At 59.7% G+C, this 24,650-nt stretch overlaps 1 protein-coding gene across 1 annotated transcript; it reads left to right on the plus strand.

Moving 5' to 3' along the window:
* The first annotated feature begins 264 nt into the window (after window positions 1-264).
* Window positions 265-20,825, plus strand: CHLRE_03g198200v5 (uncharacterized protein). The gene is made up of 49 exons (XM_043061281.1): window positions 265-2,492; window positions 2,589-2,637; window positions 2,779-2,930; window positions 3,045-3,182; window positions 3,387-3,587; window positions 3,767-3,922; window positions 4,060-4,115; window positions 4,261-4,494; window positions 4,630-4,711; window positions 4,839-5,009; window positions 5,258-5,374; window positions 5,461-5,524; window positions 5,655-5,844; window positions 6,017-6,128; window positions 6,296-6,388; window positions 6,502-6,628; window positions 8,871-8,943; window positions 9,031-9,099; window positions 9,262-9,415; window positions 9,549-9,587; window positions 9,722-11,022; window positions 11,166-11,383; window positions 11,495-11,579; window positions 11,668-12,127; window positions 12,224-12,291; window positions 12,409-12,582; window positions 12,763-12,874; window positions 13,007-13,116; window positions 13,229-13,343; window positions 13,494-13,643; window positions 13,807-13,896; window positions 14,059-14,302; window positions 14,463-14,630; window positions 14,761-14,904; window positions 15,088-15,241; window positions 15,408-15,581; window positions 15,752-15,839; window positions 16,003-16,246; window positions 16,436-16,661; window positions 16,784-16,953; window positions 17,106-17,227; window positions 17,396-17,428; window positions 17,533-17,642; window positions 17,910-18,047; window positions 18,237-18,488; window positions 18,663-18,819; window positions 19,028-19,164; window positions 19,422-19,584; window positions 19,741-20,825. Exons 1-49 carry the CDS (start codon window positions 633-635, stop codon window positions 20,362-20,364), a joined length of 10,368 nt encoding a protein of 3,455 aa, XP_042926410.1. The 5' UTR covers window positions 265-632; the 3' UTR covers window positions 20,365-20,825.
* The last annotated feature ends 3,825 nt before the right edge of the window (window positions 20,826-24,650 follow it).

Raw genomic sequence — 24,650 nt, forward strand, 5'->3', positions numbered from 1 at the left:
GCTCTCCATGGCTCTCTGTGCCCTTCTGTGCCTCCTGTGCTACCGCGGTGCAACCGCTCCGGCCAGCGCTCGCTAAATCAGGTAACTGCTGCTACTTACTGACCCTTCCTTGAAACTCACCACAGCGAGATGCTGACACACACGTGAGACGTGCAAGGGCGACACCGCCCGCGCCCCGGCTGGCTTGCGGCCCCATGCGGTTTCGCCAGATGTAGCCAGAGGGCACCCTGTCGATGACGTGCTCTCGGGGCAAGTCGTCCAGCACTTTAGTACTTGGCTTTGTGCTGTCTTTGTTGACTGCAAGTATTCTCACGGCAAGTGCACACACACCAGCCTTTGGCTGTGACCTTTTTGAACTTCGTTTGCACCACCACAATATCTGTAAAGACTTGTTTCAACTACTGAATGAGTACTAGTTGCGTTCGATTCGTTCATACACCGCTTGCCGCACATGAAGGCACATTTCTGACAACAGCGCTAGGCTCTTTGTCTCGCCACCTGTAACCGTACACATACCAAACCGCTATGTTCATTGAGACAAACTGGATACAACCTATGGCCGCGGATGTGAGGATGACACTTAGGTTGAGCATCGCAGCCTGTTAGCCAGCAGGGCTACCTGCGCACTCGTGATGGAGCTTGGGGATCACGAAGTTTCAGGCGGCTGGCGACAGGCGGTGCAGAACGTGGATGGTCGTCCTTCTCCGACTCAGCCGGAGGCACCGCGCTCCACGACGCCCACGCGCAGGATGGGGTCCGGCGAGAACGCGCCCAGCATTATGGCAGGGCGCATGACGTCTTCTGCCTCACGCGTTGCGTCAGCGCGTCCGGGTGGCCTGCCTGTGCCTATGCGCCTTGAATCCGGCGCAATGGCAGCGGCAAACTCTCCTGCCAAAGCCCCATCTCAAGCCCCGTTGTCAGCGCTGGCCCCGAAGCTGCTGGCTACAACAGGGGCGCCGGGCCAGCAACCTTCATCGCTGGTCTCAGCTGGACAGATATCTCTGCACAGCGTGCCGTTCCTGCCTGCTGAAGTGCATGGGGAGGATGGGCCATCGCCCTTTGCCAATGAGGGCTTCAACACGCGCATGCTTGCGGACCTGGAGACACAGCCCTCCGCGCCCCCAGCTGCCGCTGCATCTGGTCGGTCTGTGGGCTGGAGGCGCTCCATCGACATGCTCACAGACGATATGTTGAAAGAGCCGGCCCAACTCAGCCAGCCGACGTCTGTCTGGCGCAGCATCACCCAGTCATTCGCACGCAATTCTGGAGGGGGCGATGTTCAAGCCGGGAACTCCGTCACTGCCTTCCGGCAGCCTGCAAAATTGTCAGACGGGAGTAGCCCTCGGGGAGCACCAGGCAACAATGCCGTGGGCCCGGGCACAAGCAGGCTGCGCGCGCAGCTGTCTGCGGACGGTCCCGGGGGCCATGCAGAGGGCAGGAGCTTGGGGCACATGACCAGCAGTCGCCGGCTACGCTTTAATCAGGAGCAACTGGGACCCATAACCGACAATGCCGGCGGCGCCACCAGTAAGGGTGGCAGCGGTGCAAGCAGCCGCGCAACCTCCCGGAACCACAGTTTCCGTGAGCGTGTGGCCAACGCGCTTGGGCTTGGAGGCCTGCTAGGCAAGAAGAGCAGCGATGGACTGGCCACGGTGGAGTCGGGCGGTCTGCAGCCGTCACAAAGCGTCCTAAAGAAAGAGGGGACCAGCAAGCAGCTGCGATTGGGATTGGGCGCCGACGGTGACAGTGGCAGTGGCAGCTCGCATGAGCCTACTGGCGGCGGCTACAGGGCTGCCAAAGAGGCAGGGGCAGCTGTTGGGGGCGGGGACGCTGGCGGCTGTGGCGGTGCAGCTGACATCAACCAGCACAGCAGCATCAGCGGTGAAGTTTCCGGCGTCGCACCGCTGGCGGCACAAAAGCTGGCCGCGCGGCTACTGGACGGCGGGCGAGGTGGGGCCGCGAGGGCGGCAATGCGACCGGACAGCGCCGTGGTGCCCGCCCGACTGCACGTGCGCGCACACGACCTGGATGACCCGCTGGAGCTGGAGGCCACACTCATGACGCCAGGAGACCGCCTGCCACCAGGGGAGGACCTTCCCTCGCCGGTGCGGCGCTTCGAGAGCATCATGGCCAAAGCCAAGAGCCGCAACAATCTGGCGGCGGGACTGACGGAGACGGGAGAAGCCCTGGCAGCGCCAGAACCCACCGTGACGATGCCGCCCATGCACGCTGCAACAGGGATACCAGCTGGGCCCAGTGTCACATTCGGCATCCATGTGATGGAGGCGCCGGCTGCCAGCAGCGCAGCTGCTGGCGGAGCCACGGGGGGCAACGTGCTGCATCTGGACAGCTCAGCGGTGCAGTCGGGCAAGCCGGTGGGCAAGAGCACAAAGGCGCGCAGCACCATCAAGCTGCCCATCATCACCACAGGCCACTGGGACAGCCTGGTGTTTGCAACCGTGTGGCGAGTGGGCCGCGTCTTCGGGTTCCAGGTGAGGCGCGCGCATACCACGAACCTGCTGGGTGGGCGTAGGGTTGGTAGCACGAAAGCCTTTGCACATCAACCTTTACTGGTTGTTCATCTGCAGGCATTCAACACGCGGCCATCTACCGTCAAGGACTCTAAGCGCGAGTATGGTGAGTGGCTGCAACAGCTAACCGGCAGGAGTGGGCACCCCATTGCGGCGTGCCTCCGTTGGCATCCCCCTACGCCGCTACGTAACCCGCGCATCCCCCTACGCCGCTAGCAATTATGTCCTCGCCCAACACCCCTTGCAGTGCCGGCCAGCATCTTTGTGGCCGCGGACCATCTGACCCAGCTGCTGGTGAAGAACGGATACGTGCGGCGCGGCAAGGGCGAGGACACGGACGACGAGCGCTTCGGCAAGGCACTGTTCGAGTTCCACTCCACCATCTTCTACTCCTACGAGGTGGGGTGCGTGGTGGGCCATGTTTGCTAGTTTGCGGTTTCTGCCTTCAGGCGCGTTCTACATTTCTTCTGTGCTGATATGAGGCTGGTCGGCTGGTCGCCATGTGGTCTGCAGATGCAATGGACGAAGATGCAGCGTTTGTCAGCGCGGCCGCAGCGTTTTACGGACGACCTGCGGGAGAGGGTGTTCAGTGACCACCACATCCAGAACGGCCTGTTGGCTGAGCTGGCGCTGTACTTCCTTATCTACACGGTGTGTGCGGCAAGGGGGGTATGCGGCCGAGGCAAGCCGGGGCGTTGTGCGTGGGCGTTGCGCAAGACGTATGCTTCTGTGCTTGCGGCAATGCGCATGATAGGAATGGGCTTGGATGCATAACACGAACACACAGCGCGCGGGGAGGCGCACCGATCCGGCATGCATACCGTGGTAACTCCCTCAGCTTCCCCAATTTTGCAGGAGTCAGCCAACCTGAAGTTCTGCTCGGAGGCTATGTGGTTCATTTTCTGGACTATGAACCACTCGTACGTGATGGCTGACATCTGGACGCGCGGGTCGCCCAATCGCGTGCCGAACGGCCGCGACCGCATGGCGCAGCTGCGGAACACCTTCCAGCACCTCATCTCGGAGATTCAGCACCACCTGGGCATCCGGCCGTCGGTGAGTGGGCTTGCACCGTGCCAGAGGTATTCTAATGTGTAGCGGCTTGGCACCGTGCCCTGGTCATCTTCATACACCAACCCGCAAACCCCACACCAAGAGCACGCACCCCTGCACCCAGTCACGCAGCCGCATCCCAACCCGCCCGGGAACCCCACGGTGCTTGTCCGTTGCCTCAGGACATGCGGCCCGAGGACTGCGGCAAGCTGAGCTCCATCATGACGCGCCTGTCCGCCAGCGACGTGCCGGTGCCGGACCGCGAGCTGCTGGCGGACCTGGTCAGCTTTGGGGACGGCGGCTTCTTCTGCGACCGCATCGCCACGCCGCTCTTCTACGTACGTAGAAGGGAAGGGGTGCGGGGTTCAGCTGCTGACTTGTGCGTTTGTGTCAGGTTCCTAGAAACTTTGCATAATGGTGCTTGGTGGTTGAGGCCTCGAGTAATTCCCGGCCGTGTGGTGAACTCATCCCACAGGTGATGAGCTACGAAGTGGACCACCTGTCCACGCTCGGTGTGGATACCGCCTACCGGTGCGTGGTGGCGGTGTGCGTGCTTCTGATGCCCCGCCGTATCCCGATATATATATATATTCCATACTGTCTGTAAAGCACACGGCAAAGTTCGTATGTATCAACTTCCATGTGTGACGTTCTGATCCCCTAAACGCAAATGCAGACTGGGTTACGACGATTTCAATGAGTCGCTCACGTGCCGTGAGGTGGTGTACAGCGCGCTGATGGACCTGCGCGTCAGCCCCGTGGACATTGCCACCGGCGCGCTCAACGACGCCTACCAGTCGCTCAGCAGCATGGGCTTCCAGGGCCGCACCCACATCGACAACAAGTTCGACCCGCAGGTGGCCGCCACCTGGTGGCGTAACCGCGTCTTCGTCAAGACCTACTACGAGCGGTGCGTGCTGCATGGAGCGCTCCTAGTGTAATTGGAGTTGCTTTGCATTAAATCTACAGTATACGAGCCAACACACGGTGTGTTACCTGACGCAAACCCGCAACACCCGACGTCACGTCTCCACCACGTCTACAGGCGCTCCTGGTGGGGCGTGTACCGCGCCTTCTTCCGCGTGTACGCCTTCCACCTGGTACTATTCCACCTCATGCAGGCGCAGGTGTGTGAATGGGCTGGACGAGGGCTTAAGACCGGGCTTGACTATTCCATATGAATCTTAAGACCATTGTCCCAGCTGCTTTGTAATCAAGCGTGCCTTGTGTTGCCCGTCCAACCTGCTCGTCTAGGCGTTTGCGGGCTGGGACTGGCGTATCATCAGCAGCGCCATCCTCACGCACGCGTGGCTTAAATGGCTGGAGCGCGTGGCCAACTGGATGATGACCATGCCGCCGCCGGAGCCGGTGCAGACCACCATGGCCAAAATCTTTGACCGCAAGGGCTTCTTCCGCATGGACCAGGTGCGTAGTGCGGGGCACAGACTACCATATATGTGGGTTACCGTAGCCAATAGCGGGATTGCTTTGGAGTGAGATGTTGGATGGACAAGTAGGTGGTTTTCCCTGGACCGCTCGCTCGGGGGGCTCACCCCAAGAAGCAACCAACAAGAGGGACAAGGGGGTTGAATTGAAAAGTCCTTGACATAGATCCACTAAATCGTGTGCTCACGCTCCCGTTCTCTCATGCAACTTGGCCTAATTGGCCGCAGGCTGCGGCGCTGCTGGCCAACACCATGGACACGGGCGGGCCAGGCATGCGGGCCAACGACCGCCTGGCGCAGATGCGGTCGCACCAGGCCAAGCAAGCGGACCTCGTTACGGCCAAGGTGCGTGGAAGCACCTACGTGCTGATACCAGGGCGCTAGGTTCTTTCGCTGTACCTGTAACTCTGTCGCACCCCATGTCACCACAGATGGCCAACATGTCGGTCCACCAGCTGCGCGCCCTGCAGCCCCAGCGCGTGGTGGAGATTGAAGGTGACTGATATCCGTGACTGCAGCCTGTAACCCCGCAACCTTACCCTTATATGTCCCATTGCTGACTCGGAACCTTTCTTGGCCGGGATGTGATGGTTGCCATACCGTACTCCCCTACCCTCCGTGACAGGCACGCCCATGTTTGGGTTCTTGGGCGGTCTGCTGGAGTGGCTGGCCATTGCAGTGGTGCTCACCGCGGGCTTCATGCTGCAGTACGCGACTACGCCCTTCCAGAGCTACGCGCGGCTTTACTGGGGCTACGTGGCGGCGGGCTATGCCGGCTTGCACCTGCTGCACTTCCTGGCCACAACCCGGGACGGGTGAGGGCGATGGGATGGGCAGGGGCTAGGGTGGGAGGGGCAGCGGCTGGAATGGACGGGTACGAGACTTTGGGCATGAGTTGCGCCCTCTCTCTGTACATGGTATGTAAACCAACGAGTGTTGACGTCATGGTTAAGTCGCCCTGTCATCCACTCAAATGCACCCTTGCAGCTACGTGATAAGCCTCACGCAAGCGCTGCGGTTGCCTGCCTACTTCCGGAACTGGAGCGCTCGTCCGCAGCCGCGGATGTGGATGTACAACAATATGGCAACGAACATCAAGGTGCGTTAGCACTTGCTGGACTACGCAAATGGCCCTGCGGATGGATGCCTGTGGGTTCAGGGGTTTGTGCAACATGCTTGTAGCACTCATCCTCTCCAGCATCAGGGGCGCCTGCATGGGCATCACAAACCGAATTTCTCATGTCCACCCATTTCCTCCCTCTGCAGAACTTTCTCGCCAATGTTTCTTTCTGGTTGCTCGTATTTGCTCAGAAAATTCCCTTTGACTACTTCGTCATTCACAAGCCCCTTGTCAGACCTGTGAGTCATGGGAACGCCGTTACGGATTGCTGTCGGTCAAGCCCTGCCTGACCAGCGCTTACGTCGTGCGTACCGCTGCTGCCTTGGTATGCACTCCGTTCTCCTGTCTACAGATTCGCCTACTCTTGACTCGAAATTGGCTCGGGTGCGAGGGGCCAGTGTATCGTATCAGCAGCTTCACATTCCCGTGCGTCGGTGGCGACTGGATCCTGGTGGGGGCGCGCATCGTCCCGTTCATCAGTGAGTCTATCCGGGTCTGGTGAGACCCGTATACAACTGCATGAAGAATAGCAGCGTAACGTGCATTTATAACATGTCATAGCGTTTACCTTACCGGCGGTTTCCAAAGCCCAAACAGTCCCAAATGCCTGTAAATGTCTTATACATCAGAAGTATCACGTATCAAGAGCAACAGAACGCAAACAGCCCAAGAAAGCATACCGTAGCTACGTAGTGCGTGACAAAAAGGTTTCGACCTGTCAATGTCGTTCGGGAGGACGTCTCCGGAACGCTGAAATACAACTAATACTGTTAACACGGGTAAGGGTGTTGATATATATGATTTACCTAACTTGCCGCTCACACACTTATCAGCGACTCCCCGCATTCCCTGAACTCTCTGATACCATACGTAAGCTTATATGAAGCTCGTGTTTAGCACCTTCTTCCAGTTCACTGCATCAGCACTCATTGCATCTCCCTTGCATCTCCTGCTGTACTGCACGTCGAACCTCTACTTACCCGACATGCCCCCCCACGCGCGCTTGCGTGCGCGCCCCCGCGCAAAATTGTCAGTACTGATGTTATATTTCAGAGACAAGAAACAAAAATATCACACAATTGTTTCGGTGTTCAACTTTGGCGACCATTGCTGATCCTCAAGGCCGAAACCTTTTTGTCATTACGGTATTTATAGGTAAAATTGAAGTCAGCATCCAGGGCTTGCTACAACCAGCGCCCGCAAAAGACGTGGTGAGGGTTGGGTGCGGCGTGACCCAGGGGAACGCGGCCAGGCTGCGATGAAGGAGGCGGGATAGAGTGGCACAAAGGTCGGCATGTGGCAGGGTGGTTGTAGATACCAGCCCAAACTAAACCAAACCCAATGCAATAGAGCGAGGAGGAGAGCGTGGCCTATGCTTGACAACGGAATGGCACGCGACGATAGTCCCCATCCCCAAAATGCACCGAGTTCCCAGTTTCCCAGCAAACCATCCCGCAAACCGTGGTGTAGAGGCGGTTGAAATCATGGGCGGTGCGGGGGGAATGCGCGGGCGGGCGGGAATTGAGCGGCATGGTGCTGGTGGACAAGCGACATGACAGCGGCGGAGGAGGGGCACAGCCATGGGCAGTGTTTCCCAAAGCTTATACAAGATATTAGCGTTATAGTACCCCACGGGTACCTGCCTGCTCAAGACATTTTACTTCCAGTACCCGGGGGCCGAAGGCCCCGTCTCCCCTCAGTAGGGGGGGTTCGGGGGGGGGGGGGGCGGGGGGTGAGAGCCCCGCCAAATGTTTTTTCACATCCATACCAAAAAGCACTGTTTTGAGTAAATTGCATGCGTTTAAGTCTTGCCAAATCGTCCAGTCCTTGCTTCCAAATCTTGGGTATCAGCCAGCCCAAAACAGTTTCCGCCTTGCTACATGCAGCTTCCTGCATCAGTCAGCACAGCCACATTCACAACTACTACTTGACTTTGCCTTGACTTTGCCCAAGCTCTTATCCTTACCCTTATGGGCCATATCTATTGTATGAATGTAGTACGCATAGCAAGTAGTATTAGCGGCGGGGCCCGGGTAGTATAGGGTCCGGCGGATTAATTGTTTGGTACCCGTGTGGGTACTCTAGGCCCCAATAATTAGTTTCCGTAAACACTGGCCATGGGTCCGAGCCAGGTAGGGCGGCACGCCACATGTCCTTGAACTTGACGGTGGTGGCGTGAACGACGAGGTTGCTAAGCTCCATGACGTGGCAGCGCCGGGAGCAGGTGGGGTTGGGGGTGGGTAGTTGATTCCAGAACCCAAAGCAAGCCAGCTGAGTGAACCCAAACCCGCCAGCCCCACCCAGAGCGCGGAGGTGGTGTGGCCTTACCCTGTGGGTCTTGGGCGCCTTTGAGTCTGGATCTTGATTAGTGAGCAAGTTCTTGAGTCTTGTCGTCGGTGTTGCCGGCGGACATCGAAAGCACCCAGTTTTTACCGTATTTTTGCTCGCGCGCACAGTTTTCCATCCTGACAGAACTAGGTGATATGCGACGCAAAACATGTGGGGGTGGGGGAACAAGTCCCATGAGCAGCAGAACGCGGATTTTGGCACGGCCGGTGGCAGCTCGTCACCTCATTTGAGCCCCCTTCAGCCTTCATCCCGCACTGGCTCACTCGTGGCGCCGTGAACATGTAGTTACATATAGCCTACTGGTGCCACAAACAGTGACTGCAGCATGCATAATCATTGAGTGTGCCTCTCCCTGTCTCCCATATGTTGCAGTCGTGGCGTTGTTTGACACCATGCTCTTCTACCAGTTCGTGGTGACATCTTTTGGCATTTACCACGGCCTCATGTGAGTGTCGCTTGGTGGGGAGCTCAGGAGTTTCGTTGCTCGCTAGGCTCTGCCTCTTGCAAACCACTATGGCCCCTGCACCTGCAGCAAGTACGACCTCGGTGTAGTGAGCAGCTGGGAGGAGCTGGTGCGCGACTTCCACAAGTCGCCACCCAGGTGCGGCGGCAAATCGCGCTGCAGCTGGACTGAGCCTCTGAGGTGCCTTGGGCTTGCATGCGAGTAGCGCCGTCTTGCCTCCCCAGTGGTGGTGTTTAAGTGCCTGTGTTCAAATTCGATGTCAAAGTAAGGGGCGCCTCGTGCTGTTGCTTGCTGTTGCAGGTGGTGGATCCGCTGCATGTCGTTCAAGGGAAATGAGAACGCCAAGAACCTGCTTGCTGCCTCACTGACACAGCAAGCCGCTCAGGCTGAGGACGGCGAGGGCGGCGGCGGGGGACAGGGCAGTGTGGCGGTCAGCGACGGGCAGATGTTCAAGGTGCGGTGCATTGCTTCCCCAGCTATAACTGAAAGATCGATTCTTGCGCTTCTCTGACGCTAACATGTCCACGTTGTTCAACGCGCTTAGGTAGACGGAAGCTTAGCACTGATACTGCCTGATGCACACGCAGATCAAGATCGTCACTCCTGAGGAGATTCGCCGGCGCCAGGTGTGCATTTTGGAGGCTGTTCTGCTGGGTGCCACTGCTATAAGCCCATGCCGCTATGGCCCTGCTGCCTCAGTACCTGATGCGCCCTGCTGCCTCAGTACCTGATGTGCCTCTGCAAATGTCGCACTCCTCAGGCCCAGAGCATGACAGTCAAGGGCAAGGTCAATATGCAGGCCGGCAAGGGCACTGCTTCCAATGAGGTTGAGGGCAAGGGCATCAAGGCGGTGCAGGGCGCCACCGCACCCGGCACCGCCGCCAACTCCCGCCCCGCCACAACAGCGACTGGCGCTAAACTGGTGACAGCAGCTGGCGCCAAACCGGGGACAGCAGTGGCCGCAGACAAGTCGGGTGCCGGCAGCATCAAACCCATCAGTGCCCGGGGTGGTGCCGGCCATGCGGCACTTGTAGGCCAGGACTTCAAGGAGGGCGGCGCACACGGCGGCATGGCTGCCATTGCAGGCCTGTTCGCACGGCGCGGATCTGCAACGGGCCAGGCAGAGGCGTCCTCAGTCCCCACCGTGCCGCAGCCGGCGGGGCTGTTCAAGAACCGGCGCACCTCAGCGCCAGGCGAGGAGACGTCAGGCGGCAGCGTCATTGCACTGGCAAAGGGCTCGGCTACTGGAGAGGCGCCGGGCGGCGGGTTCGGCGGCTTGTTCCGCGGGCGGACCGGCTCATCCACTGGGGACGTACATAATGCGGGTGGACGGCAAGGTTCATCCACTGCGACTGGCGCCAGTGGGGGGATGGTGGGGGCCTTCAAGGCGCTGGGCACCGCGGCGCTGAGCACGGCGGCGCAGGTGGCCATCGCTAAGAAAAACCAGGTCCAACCAGAGCCAATTGCTGAGGCGCGCGAGGAGGAGGCTGCAGCGCAAGGCGAGGAGGACGCAGCAGCGGGCGTTCCAGACAGCAGGCGCGCTCGCATGACGTCTGCTCGGGCGGCGGCGAGGCAGCAACAGGGCCTGGATGTGCTTCTGCGGCCGCGGCACCCCGCCTGGCAGCCGGATGAGCTGCTGGGGTTGCGGCATACGGACTACGACCCAGCCGCCGACCCTATGTCCGAACAGTCACTCCGCAAGTGGCCCTTGGATGAGCCCTCTGCGGAGCAGGACATGCAGCAGCGCTGGCGGTTGTGGCCTTTCCGTGGCGGGGTCGTGACACCGGCCGTGCCGCAGCCGCAGCCTGACGGGGCCATGTCGGGTCCCCAGGTGGGCTCGGGCGTGCGCAGCGCTTCTCATCTTCCCCAGGCTGCGGGCAGCACTGGCTACGGATCAGATGGCGAGGTTGGGGTCTGGCAGGAGCCCGGCAGCAGCAGTGCGCATGGGGAGCACGGGACCGGCACCCGGAGACTGGGCGGACCCGTGGCTGAGGCAACCAGGACCGACGGCAGTGATGATGGCTTTGGCGACGAGCCCCCTGCGGCGCCGCGTGGAGGAAGGTGCGCATAGACAGGACGTATGAGGTTCTACTGGGCTAGGGCGAGGGCATGGATACACCGGTGCCTTTCCACAAGTTCAAACGCAGCATGTATTCTTAAGGTCAACCTATCGTACTCTCTCTGAAAATGTGCTGGGCAAGCAGGCCACCAGTGGTGCTCCTGGAGGAGGTGCCCATCATGCGGGCAGACAGTGACCGGACCGACTCTGACGCGCCGGATGGGGCGTCTGACGGCAAGGAGGGAGACAGCAATCGTGTGAGCTTTGCGCAGGACAATGGACCCCAATCCAGCCCAGGTGCTGCAGGGCTGTCCCCGTCAGCCCCGGATGGCCGCAAGTCCGGCAAGTTTAAGGCCCTGTCAGGTAAGTGAGCCACAAAGGAGTCACGCGCAGCGCTGCAACACGTGCTTTGGTAATCTAGCCAAGGCAGTTGTACTGTGATTGGATGTACTAAAGTGGATTTCTTCTCCGCAGTGTCGTTGCCCGACACGTACGAGGACAACGTCAACCTGCGTGCGCCCAAGTCAGCCAAGGCACCCAAGTCCATCCTGGCGGGCCAGTGAGTGCCATGTCGTGTATGTGGTGCGTCGTGTTCATCTTTGCATCACAGTGTGAAACGTCCCGATGCCGCGGCCCTTCCTCCATAGGGACAAGCCGCCGCGGGCTGCGCCGCGGCAGCGGCGCGCCAGCTTCTTCCAAGCGCTGTTCAGTGCCAACGTGGGCGCCGCGCCGGGGGACGCCGCCTACACGGGTGACGAGGACGACGCAGAGGAGGAACACGCAGCGTTGCGGGGCACCGCCAGCAAGGCCGCACTTAGTCGCCACGAGCTGGCCGCGTCCTCCAAGTTCGATGCGTCACGGCCTGACCGCAGCAGGCGCAGCGACCGGAGCGTGCGTGGAGGCGACCGCAGTATGACTGCACGCCGCATGTCGTTGGGGCCAGCTGCGGCCATTGGGTTCGGCATGCAGAGGCAGAAGAGCATGACGACTGGGGGCCTGAGCGGGATCAGCCGTCAAAAGAGCATCACGGCCGGCGCGGGCAGCTTCCATCGGACCAAGTCCATGACTGCCGGCACGTCAGCGTTCGACCAAAAGCAGTTTGCGAAGGTGAAACTGCGATGGCACACCTGTGATTAGCTGGGTTAACCACCCTGCAGGACTCGCAACCGACACTGCTCCCACCCTTTCCTGGCCACCAAACAGAACTACGAGAGCCGCCACAGCATCGCCGCGCAGGCGGTGCGAAAGGACATCGCCACCCGCACGACCAGGTGCGCCACCTGAGCTCTAAGCAGCCCCCGCCGAAGCCTCTTGTGTATGGCTGCAGGTTCTGGAACATTTGCTGTCGACCATTCACCTGCGCTACCCGTATCATTGCTGCACTGCAGCATGGTGCTGATGGCGGATGAGCTGCAGAACCTGGAGGAAGAGGATCTGGACGTGGTGAGCGAGCAGATGATGATGTGGAGCAGCTTCGCGGAGGCCTGGGACGCCATCTGCAGCGACCTGCGCGAGGACGACCTCATCAGCGACCTGGAGCTCAAGAACCTGGCATTCGTCAGGTGTGCATAAGGGCCGGGGGTTGCTCGAGGTTCTTGTGGTGCTGGCCATTGGGGTTGTCAGATAGTGTGGCAAATTCAGGGAGAAGAAGGGCAATAGAGCTGCGGGGCTCAGTAGTCAGTTTGTTGGGGCACGATGCCACTAATGGCGCCAGCAAAGGTGGTTTGCGCGGTGCGCTGCAGGCTGGAGTCTTCGGGCAAGCTGCATGGGCTGCGCCCCATCCTGCTGCCCACCTTCTTCTTCGCGGGCCAGATTCGCAAGGTTATTGACACCGGTCGCGTCAACACGGCGCAGGTGTGCACTCACGAGCGGCGGAATTGGGTGCGAAGGGGCGCACGGGATCGACATACAGTCAAGCGGGTACAAAAAATACCATTGTGTGCCCTGGTGCCCGATGCGCTTTCGCGATATCCCTCCCTCATGCAGGTAATGGTGCTGACCGAGTTCCGGGTGCTGGTCACATGGCTGTCCTGCCAGCTGGGCATCATGTCCGGCAAGCACGCGCACGTTATCATGACGACGGCGCTGTACGGCGGGTGAGGACAGCTTGTATGGGGCACGAAGGGCACCTGTTAATTCTGTCACCTGCGTCCTGCTGTTTGCTAAGCGCTTGGGTGGCTGCTCTACCGCTACCAAACACGCTCGCAGCATCATCAATGTGAAGCACATCTCGTTGCGCAAGAAGGCCTTTGACGCTGCCATCAAGCTTGTGGGGCTCATCGAGCAGGCAATTCGCCAGCGAGATGTCCCATTTGACATCACGGTGCGCCCGGGGCGTGTGCACTGGTTGTTGCAGTAGCCTGTGGCCCTCCAGGCGTGTGGGCGCGGTACCCTACAGGCCTTGTTTTGACGTGCTTCATCAGCCGGCATTGCACAACTGGTTAACCCGTGTGTCGGCCATTGCTGACCACAGGAGTTCGCGGAGCACCTGAACACCATCCTGCACGGGCTGGAGTCGGAGTGCTACGCCATTCAGAAGATGTGGGAGCTGGGCCGCGCGGACGATGAGGACCTGGATGGCGCGCTCACGCTCTTCGAGGTGGTGCGAGACATGCAGGACAGGGTGAGTAGAACTTTCGGGTGCTGGGAAGCAGGGCGCTGGGCAGGGCACGCACGCTTGAGCGTCAAGCCACATGAACTTCTCGACTGAACCGCCGCTTGGCAACGTGTCCAAGCTCACGCACTCCATGCCTTGCGCTGCCCCCCCCCCCCCTGGCCCTCTGCAGTTTCGCAGCGATCCAGAGGAGCTCAAGCAGTGCCTGAAGCGCGCCGTGGCTATGGAGGATGCCACCACAAATACCAACGTGCTGCTGCAGGTGCGCACTCGCACCACCCCAATACGTGTTTGTGTGACAGCTTAATGGGACTTGACCATTACGTGCTGATTCCTTGACTGTCGAGACCTATTTTATTGGGTTCGAAACATGTAACCCTCCCACCTAATCATCATTGCAATCCCCACGTGACACCTGCTGCAGGTCACGACTGTGCTGCGCCAGATGCTCACGACAACGGCGGCGGAGGCGACGCCGCAGGGCGAGGAGGCGCAGCGCGTACTGTGCTTCTTCATCAACTCGCTAGGGCACCCCTCGCTGGACAAGCCGGAGAGCCTTGAGTTCATGCTGAGCTGGTCGGTGCTGACGCCCGCATACGAGGAGGACGTGCTGTACGCGGTGGACAGCGGCCTGGCGGCAGAGGAGCTGGGCCTGCCCAAAGCGAAAAGTGAGCAGATGCGGGCGTGCATGCGCTAGCGCTAACCTGCTTGGAAGCCTTCCTCGTATCTCAACTGCTGCCTGCTTTGTAACCATCATCTTACAGCTTTTGTAGCTGCTTCACGCATTTGCACGTTGTGTTTTCCATGTGCGTGCAATGCACTCCACAGTCACGGACCTGCTGAGCGAGACGGACGACGGCTTCACGCTGATGGCGTACCTGCGCGCCATGTTCGCCTTTGAGTGGAGCAACTTTAAGGAGCGGCTGCGGCGGCAGGTAGGCGCCGAGGTGGACATTCCGGACTGGAGCCAGGTCACAGAGCTGGACTTCGGGTCAGGTGCGGCTGGGCAATGCAGGGAGGGCGGGTACACGTGCAGTGAGCGCTTGAGAAGGGAGGGTATGCGGCCCCAGCTGCGGTCTGCCATCTGACCTGGCTCAGCGGCAAAACGTACTCCGTCCGGGTGCAGGCGGCCTGCTGTTTGACTACCGACTGGAGCTGCAGCTGTGGGCGTCCTTTCGAGGGCAGCTTCTGGCCCGCACAGTGCGCGGCATGATGTGCTACGAGCGTGCGCTCAAGGTGCTATGCCGCATGGAATACCCCACTCCCGTCGGTGAGTCACAGTGCGAGACCTCTTGTACCGTGTACCCTCTTTTCCTAGAAGCCTGAATGAGTACGGTCGTTGCTTCTATGCCATGTGCTTTGGTGCTAAGGACCGTCTTCCAAGCTTCATGAATGTTTTCTGAAGTGTTTGCTTTATTCCTATGGTTTTTGGGTCCGTTGTGAACCGTGCCAGGCATCACGGACGCTGACTACGAGCGGTGGGTGGACAATATGGTTGCCTCCAAGTTTGAGTACGTGGTAGCGGTGCAGACCTACGGCCGCAACAGCCGCAGCAAGGACTTGCGGCTGCGGCAGCTGGCACAGGGTGTGGACACGCTGGTGCAGCGGTAAGAAACAATTGGCACAGCAGGGCAAGGGTCAGTCACACGGCTGGCATGACCGCAGTTGTCATGTGGACCCCTTTTGTTTGCGATGCGTTAGTACTACTGCATTCACGGCACGCGCACATTGGGCCCCCCTTCCATCCACCCCACAACCTACCCCGGTCTGCAGGTTCCCCACGCTCAAGGTGGCGTACCTGGATGACGCGGTGGACCCAGAGCGTCAGGTGCCCACACAGTACTCCGTGCTCAACCGCAACCGCCGCGCCGCTGACCCCATCGTGGACCCTACTCAGCCCTTCAACAAGATCGTGGAGGCGTACCGCATCCGCCTGCCAATTAACAGGTCAGCACCGCGCCCAACGTCAGGATGCATGGCGGCGGTATGCCCAGCGTCGTCAAGAGATGGCAGTCCCACCCACCTACGACAACCTGAGTGTACGCTTTGTCTTGGAGTGACACATATCCTCTGCGTCAACCTTCCGCTTGTGCTCTCCTGACACGATGTTTCTGCAGGTACTCCAACCGTGGTGTCGTCCTGGGCGAGGGCAAGCCGGAAAACCAGAACCACTCCATTGTGTTCGCTTTCAATGAAGGGCTGCAGGTAGGGAAAGCGTGGGGGTGACCCGTTGTCACATTGTGTTGGGAAGGTCATGGGCTGGCTGTGTACTTCTGGAAGTGTGGTGAAGACCCTTGCTGCTGCACTTCACCTCATTTGCACAAGCCACTGTCCTGCCCCGCCTTCGTTCTGTCCTCGCTCCTGCCAGGCCATCGACATGAACCAGGACAACTACCTGGCTGAGGCGCTCAAGATGCGCAACCTCCTCAGCGAGCTGCACCCCTCCAACAAGGGCGCGCAGTACATGCTGTTCGCGGACGACAGTGACACGCAGGTGCTCAGCCCACACATGACGGCAGCCGAGCTGCGCTTCCTCATCCTGTCGCGCATGAAGCGTGCCTTCCCTACTGCCATCGTGGGGTTCCGCGAGTGGATCTTCAGCGCCAACACGGGTGGGTATCTTGCGGCACGGAAGGGCCGTTAAACGTCTTGGGGTGTAGGGGTGACACACGTTGAACGGTGCATAGCGGGCCTTGATGTCCATGTCCATGATGGATAAAACTTCTGCATACTCTCGCACACACTCATGGGCCAGAAGTTTGGATACAGCTGTGCCCGCACCCACGCTTTCCTTCATTCAGGTGCTCTGGGCCAGTATGCGGCAGCCACGGAATACGCCTTTGCCACCATACAGAGCCGTATCATGACCAAGCCTGCGCGCGTGCGCATGCACTACGGCCACCCCGACGTTTTCAACAAGACGCACATCATGACGCGTGGTGGCATGAGCAAGGGCACGCGCACGCTGCACATCTCGGAGGACTACTTCATCGGCGCGGCCCATACACTGCGTGGCGCACGGATCAGGTAGGGGGACTTGACTTATTCGTTTAGATGTCCGGGCCGTGATAGGGTACGCTAACGCTCCTTGCTTATGTAACAGAGCACGTCATCTTAAGCTCGAATGCCCAACGTTTCTCCCTGGACAGGTACAAGGAGTACATCAGCTGCGGCAAGGGCCGTGACATGGGCTTTGACTCCATCTTGGGCTACCAAAAGAAGATTAGCGGTGGTGGCGCCGACTTGGCCACCAGCCGCGAGGTGCACCGCCTGGGCACCCGCCTGGACTTCTTCCGCTTGATGAGCTTCTACCACGGAGGTGAGTGCTGTGTTGCTGGATCTACCGCATGCTTGCGTGAAATAGCTTCCGTAATGTACTTACTGTAGCCTCAGATTCAATTCACACCGTGCTGTGCTTGTAAGCAGACTCGTGTTGCCTCGCTCCTCAAAACCCCTCTCCTCACAATGCAGGCTTGGGGCACTACCTCAACTCCTACCTGACGTTGATCGCGGCCTGGTACAACATCTGGGCGCTGCTGCTGACGGCGCTGGCCGATGCCATGGAGCTGGGCGTCAGTGGCGAGCCGGGGCAGGTGTGTGACTGTCGTGGATGGGGATTGGTGTGTTGAAAGCACGTGATGGGTTGGTCGGGTTTTTGTTTGTGGGGGCGTGCACGGGTGGATTGGAAAGCCACCACGCACTTCAAATACCGCCTGTGCTCCATACGGATATCCCATGCGGATATCGCGCTGCTTCTGCAGGTGTCCATGACACAAACGTACAACGTACAGCAGGTGGGTGCGCGTTGTGGGCTGCGGCAGTGCACGGGACACAACTCACGTATTCTACACTGCCGGTAGTGGGGACTGATATGCGGCAGAAACCGTTTTCCCAACAGGTGCTGCAACTGGGTACGCTGGCCATCATCCCCTACGTGGGCCAGCTAATCCTGGAGACCGGGCTGCTCAGGACCGCAATCACTGTCTTCGGACAAATCGTCACCGGATCGTGAGTCTCAAATCTTGGTGCCTGAATACCATATCTCTCCCATAAACCCATCGACCGCACACGTCCACTCCCTTGCTCGGTTTGACCTAACCAGGCCGAGCCTTGGCATCATGCGCCCCAAATCGCGTTTGCCCAGTGCCCGCCCGCCACCCACGCATCCGCTCATGACTTGCGCTGGTCGGGACGGCTAGGCAGCCTATGCTATCCTTGGGGCTGCCGTAAGTGTTGGGGCTTGCTTCCTTCTGCCCCTACCCTATCCACGCCCAGGTTGTTCTTTTACATCTTCCAGCAGCAGACTGTGGCGTCGTCCTTCAGCGGCGTCATGGCGTATGGTGGCATGCGCTACATCGGCACAGGCCGTGGCTTCAGCATCCAAACCACCGACTTCGTGAAGCTGTATACCATGTGAGCCAGCAACTCGGGGAGAGCCCACATGTCGGAGCTTTAGTGATGTAGCACCAAACCGTATCACTTGCCATGCGTGCGATCATGGGTTTTTATTGTGCTAACCCTGCCCACAGCCCAGCACGCTGCTGACCTGTCGCGGGCCCTTAGCTATCCCCTGCCGCATGCCCCCTTCCCGCTCTGCTGCAGGTACGCGCGCTCACACTTGTACCTGGGCTTTGAGGTGCTGTTCTTCTGCGCCACGCTGTATGCCACCAACGACTGCTCCACTTGCAACTACACAGCACTGACGTGGAACAGCTGGATGCTGGCGTTCACCCTCATCCTGTGCCCGTTGTGGTTCAACCCCTTCATCTTCAACCTGTCCAAGGTCCAGCGCGAGTTCGTGACGTGGAAGCGCTGGTTGGCGGGCGACATGGACTCCGGGACCGGGACCAACTGGTGCGTACGTGTCGGGGGCTTGGCTGCTGCAGAGCGGGTCGCAGCACTGGAAATTACAGTGACGTCAACCTTTTTGGAAGGACAGTGTGAGGGCCCATAGTACTTATAGTACGGTATCTGTCAAGAAAGCATCGATCATGCCGCTGGCATACCGCCTCCGCATATCATGGGCAGGTACACGTGGAACCGAGAGCAGCTATCCAAACTCCGCAATGACGACGGCAACGTCACTGACGCGTGGCGCAATGGCTTCCGGGAGGTGCTGGGCACATGCTTGCCGTACACGCTGCTGGTGCTGGCCATGGTGTCTAAGCTCAACTTCAAGATTTCGGTAAGGGTGCGCCGTTTGTTCGTCGTGGCCATGCAGGGTCGGGGGCAGGATCGCACAAAACAAAGGTGCACACTAGAGGCAGGATCGCGCAGAACAAAGGTGCACACGCACTAGGCGCGTTCCTGGCTAGCTGCCTATGCCACGCCCTGTACCGTGCTGCTCTGACCCCGTCCCTTGCTGACACCATCGATGCACGTGTGACCTGCAGGAGGTTGCAGTGCTCCAAAACCCCTACATGGAGTTCGTGCTGGCCACGGCGCTGCTATGGGCGGTGACCGCCGCCACCTGGTACCTGGGCCACTACTTCCAGAGCTGGCACATGAGCAGACCCTGGCGCATCACACGGTGCGGGGTACAGCACTGTGTAACGACGAGAAAAGGCCGTTCCTGACAACTTCGAAGGGCCTTTTCCCGTCGTTACAGCATGTAATGCGCGGTTCTCTGCAGAGCTTTGTGTAGCAAGTATTCGGGGTGCCCTGTAGGCCACATGGATGGGCTTTCTGGTGTCAGCGTCGTCATACTCGTCATACCCGTGTGCTTGCAGCCTTCTGCCGCCCTGCGTGACTTATGCCGGGCTATCTGTTGCCATACGGTGCACGCAGATATGTGCTGACACTGGTCAGCGCGGTGCTGTTTGTGGCCTACCTGGCGGTGCTGAACCGCTTCTATGACGGTGACGGCTTCACACACCTCATGCGCGTCGCCTACGCCAATCTTATGCTGCTCATCATGTTCCATAAGGCAGCAACATACCTTTTTACTCAGGTAAGCCGCCCACTTCACTACTCCTTGGGGCCTTAATAACGTGTTCTGACAGTGCCTGATAGGTGAAAATGATGGCTCAATTTGCACATGCAGCGAGCCCTTGCCTGACACCTATCATCCCCTCGCACAACGCGTTTCCATACCACATGTGTACAGAACAATGCGGTGCGTGACTTTGTGGACGCTGGCTACTACATCATTGACCTCATGGTAGGCTTCGCCATGTTTGCGGTGCTGGCGCTGCTATCCTTTGTGGGCATCGTGGCGCTGCTGCAGAGCAAGCTGCTGTTCAACGAGGCGTTCAGCCAGTCTGTGCAGACGGCGCGCATCCGCCAGCAGGTCAAGAAGAGCGGCAAGCAGATCCGGCGGAAACCCAAACCCGGACTGCTCATGACTATGGACGAGTGGATGCGCAGCAGACCCGTTAGCGCCGCCAGCCACGCGCCCTCTATGGCGCCCACTGTGTTTGACGGTGGTGGTGTCAGCAGGGCGATGTCGCTAGCGCCGAGTATGCTACCATCAGCCTTCACCTCTGCTGCACAATCCGTCGCCGCGTCTGCATTCACCAGTGCAGCAGTCAGTCGCAACACCAGCAGGCGCAACAGCCTGGATGAGATGGTGTACGACCTGATCCACCGGAACCGGCAGGGAAACAGCAACCCGCCGGGCCTTTCAGGGCTCGAAAATGGAGGAGGGGCTGTAGAAAGCACGCCTGGTGGCCTGGACGGCGCAGGCACCGATACAGCAGGCTTACGGGAGCGTCACTTGAGGTTTGGGTAAGGTAATAAGCTGCCCATCAGTCGAACTCAATCATTGATACCGTGTTGTACCTATGCATTAACTGTTGATGTAACACGTGTAATAGCCTGTGCGTGGCGGGGTCATTGTAACATGATTGCTATGGGGACATTACGGGAAGCATCCCGTAACGCCAGTATCCTGATGAGGGAGCAAGCCAGCCAAACAGGGGTGTTGCAGGCGCATTTATCCTGATGGCAAACGAGCCATACGGTAGTTGTGGTGCTTGGGATGGCATTTTTTTATGGACCGCGATGGGACTGCATTACTAGGTGTTAGCGGTTTTGAAATGCGTGTCCATGATACATTGGCGCTCGCTGCTCCCAGTGTATGTGACAAGTGCATGTTGCTTGACCACTTGCTTGTTAATATGGACAATCGCCAGAGAAGGACACTGCTTGGTCAGGGGGCGATCTTTTCATCATTTTTGTACACCTACACTAAGCTTTCGAAGGCCTGAGGGGTGCCGGGGCCGTGCGAGACAAGGCTGGAAGCAAAGGCACGAGGCACAGCTAGCTGGGGTGGGGTAGGGGTGTGGGGGTGGGGATGGGGAGATATGGGCTAGGGCCGCCGGCGGTGCTGCAGGTGGCCGCCACGCCTGCGCCAGGCAGCACACAGGTAGCGGCGCATGGTCTGAGGCCTGAGGGGTGCCGGGGCTTTGGTAGACAAGGCTGAAAGTGAAGGCACGAGGCACAGCTAGCTGGGGTGGGGGTGGGGGTGGGGATGGGGTGGGGATGGGGAGATGGGCTAGGGCCGCCGGCGGTGCTGCTACAGCCGCCGCCACGCCTGCGCCAGGCTGCAGACAGGTAGCGGCGCATAGTCTGACGCTTGAGGGGTGCCGGGGACGTGCGAGACAAGGCTGGAAGCAAAGGCACGAGGCACAGCTAGCTGGGGTGGGGTAGGGGTGTGGGGGTGGGGATGGGGAGATATGGGCTAGGGCCGCCGGCGGTGCTGCAGGTGGCCGCCACGCCTGCGCCAGGCAGCACACAGGTAGCGGCGCATGGTCTGAGGCCTGTGGGGTGCCGGGGCTTTGGTAGACAAGGCTGAAAGTGAAGGCACGAGGCACAGCTAGCTGGGGTGGGGGTGGGGGTGGGGATGGGGTGGGGATGGGGAGATGGGCTAGGGCCGCCGGCGGTGCTGCTACAGCCGCCGCCACGCCTGCGCCAGGCTGCAGACAGGTAGCGGCGCATAGTCTGAGGCTTGAGGGGTGCCGGGGACGTGCGAGACAAGGCTGGAAGCAAAGGCACGAGGCACAGCTAGCTGGGGTGGGGTAGGGGTGTGGGGGTGTGGGGGTGGGTGTTGTAATATAGACTCTTGCCTGCCCTGCTAGCGTGCCTGGTATTCCTGTATCCTGTTACATGCGAGGCCCTTATATCCGGCCGTGTCCTGTATCCTTGTCCTGTATCCTGGTTGTATCCGACTGCTACCTGTTAACAGTTATCAGTATCGGTCTGGTTGCAACCTTAAGACTAGGGCGGACTCTGCCGGTCCTGCATGGGGTACAGCACACGCTTTCCCCTCTTGCTACGCTACGCTCTTCCCTGAGTGTTTGCCTAGTTGGCTGACCGGACAGCCGTTTCACAACACTCCCACGCGGGCAGACAACTAGCAAACACCGCTATCCCTATTGCGTGTAAATCAACTTCACAGCTCTACTACCGCTGCTTCGTACTTTCGCACTATCCGCAACTGGTAAACGCATACGCAACCTGCACTGCTTATTCGCACGTTCACAATACACAGCACAAACCGAGAGTCAAAGTTAGTACGCTCTCGCACGCTGCACTTGCACGCATCCTATCCAAATATGTTCAGATCACGCATTCGTACATGCTAAAACAGCTTCAGCACGCTCCCACGGTCTTCGGCTTGCATCTCACCGACACCTGAGTTGATTTAGCGCACCGTTGCCGCACAGCATATCATATCACGCAGTCATGAAACCATGTCTTGCCTCTGTCTCGTCTCACTGCATGTCAATTGTACGTCAATCCTCCTGTCTCCTTGCTTTACCGCACGCCCATCATGGCGCGGCACCAGTCCACAAGCGCTTGCATCCAATCCGTGCTGTCCACAAACGTTCCCATGCGTCCACGGGAAAGTTCCTGTCCTGCGTCCTGCATTTGCTCCCACGGCTATCCAACGTGTGGTGGCGGGCTTGACGTGTGCAACGCCAAAACCCCATCCCACGTCAAGGCCGCCAAATCCTACCCCGGATCTCCTTTCTCGCACAAACTCGAATCCTCGCGCGCACAAGCCGCCTGCGCACGTACCGCCTCCTCTCCCGCGCCGTGACTGAAGATGTCAAAAGGAGTACGGAGCTCTAGCACCTCCCATCCTTGCGGGTGCTCCCACGCACATGAAGCCTCCTCACTCGATGACCGCTCCCACGGCTCCTCCGAAACCGTGCTGGCACACTCTTGCTGTGGCCCATCCGACATCGAACTCTCCGCACCGCCCGTGCACTCACCACCGTACAGCGGATTGTGCGCGTGCCAAGACACACGCAGTGGCTCGCTGCTTGGCTCAATCCCCACTGAGCTGTTGCTCGCCCCCTCATCTTTGCTCGCCGCTGGCTGAGCCCCACCCGAAGTGTTGCTCTCCGCTGTGTCGCTCGCCACGCCAGCCGTCAGTGGCAGCCAAAAGTACACCATCTCCTCACGCTCCGCGCCTTCGTCGTCCTCCGTCTGACACGCGACTGATGCTGCCGTTGTTGGCGCTGCTGCTGTTGCTGCTGCTGCCGCCTTGGGTCGCCGAGGTGTCACCTGCCGGTTCGGCCCCCACGGCACGCACTTGATCAGGCTGTCCAACATGCGCCGTTTCACGCAGTACTCCTCCGTGTGAAGGCCATACAACCTGCCAAACCGCGCGTTGTGAGGCCCGCCACAGTCGTAGCATGGCCCCAGGCCGTACGGATGCTGGAGGTAAATCCCGCTGGTCCGCCGGTCTGCTTTGCGTCGGCACCACTCTGGGTGCTCCTGCTGTCGTGGCTCCGCCGAGGCTCCGACGCCGCACGGCGCAGCTCCAATACTCCCAAACCGCTCACTCTCTCTCTTCTGCTCACATCCCATCCCAACGCTGAAGTCCGGCCAGCCATGTAATGGCCCAATTATCGCGGGCATCGCCGCCGGCTTCTGACTTCGACACTTGGTTACTTCCTATATCCTGTATGTAACCTTTATTCGTTATCCTTTATCCTTTCCGTAACTCAGGCCCTGTATCCTACGCTAGCAGCTCGAGGTTTCCGCGTCAGCGACGAGCGCGGGGCTCATAACCTGTTGTAATATAGACTCTTGCCTGCCCTGCTAGCGTGCCTGGTATTCCTGTATCCTGTTACATGCGAGGCCCTTATATCCGGCCGTGTCCTGTATCCTTGTCCTGTATCCTGGTTGTATCCGACTGCTACCTGTTAACAGTTATCAGTATCGGTCTGGTTGCAACCTTAAGACTAGGGCGGACTCTGCCGGTCCTGCATGGGGTACAGCACACGCTTTCCCCTCTTGCTACGCTACGCTCTTCCCTGAGTGTTTGCCTAGTTGGCTGACCGGACAGCCGTTTCACAACAGTGGGGATGGGGAGACCCCTACGGATGCGCCGCTACCTGTGTGCAGCCTGGCGCAGGCATGGCGGCGGCTGTAGCAGCACCGCCGGCGGCCCTAGCCCATCTCCCTTCCCCACCCCATCCCCTGCCCCACCCCCACCCCAGCTAGCTGTGCCTCGTGCCTTCACTTTCAGCCTTGTCTACCAAAGCCCCGGCACCCCTCAGGCCTCAGACCATGCGCCGCTACCTGTGTGCAGCCTGGCGCAGGCGTGGCGGCGGCTGTAGCAGCACCGCCGGCGGCCCTAGCCCATCTCCCCACCCCCACACCACACCACCCCCCTACCCCAGCTAGCTGTGCCTCGTGCCTTTGCTTCCAGCCTTGTCTCGCACGTCCCCGGCACCCCTCAAGCCTCAGACTATGCGCCGCTACCTGTCTGCAGCCTGGCGCAGGCGTTGCGGCGGCTGTAGCAGCACCGCCGGCGGCCCTAGCCCATCTCCCCATCCTCACCCCATCCCCACCCCCACTCCCACCCCAGCTAGCTGTGCCTCGTGCCTTCACTTTCAGCCTTGTCTACCAAAGCCCCGGCACCCCTCAAGCCTCAGACCATGCGCCGCTACCTGTGTGCTGCCTGGCGCAGGCGTGGCGGCGGCTGTAGCAGCACCGCCGGCGGCCCTAGCCCATCTCCCCATCCGCACCCCATCCCCATCCCCACCCCCACCCCAGCTA

The sequence above is a fragment of the Chlamydomonas reinhardtii genome, chromosome 3 (genome assembly GCF_000002595.2).
Source record: "Chlamydomonas reinhardtii strain CC-503 cw92 mt+ chromosome 3, whole genome shotgun sequence".
NCBI lineage: Eukaryota > Viridiplantae > Chlorophyta > Chlorophyceae > Chlamydomonadales > Chlamydomonadaceae > Chlamydomonas > Chlamydomonas reinhardtii.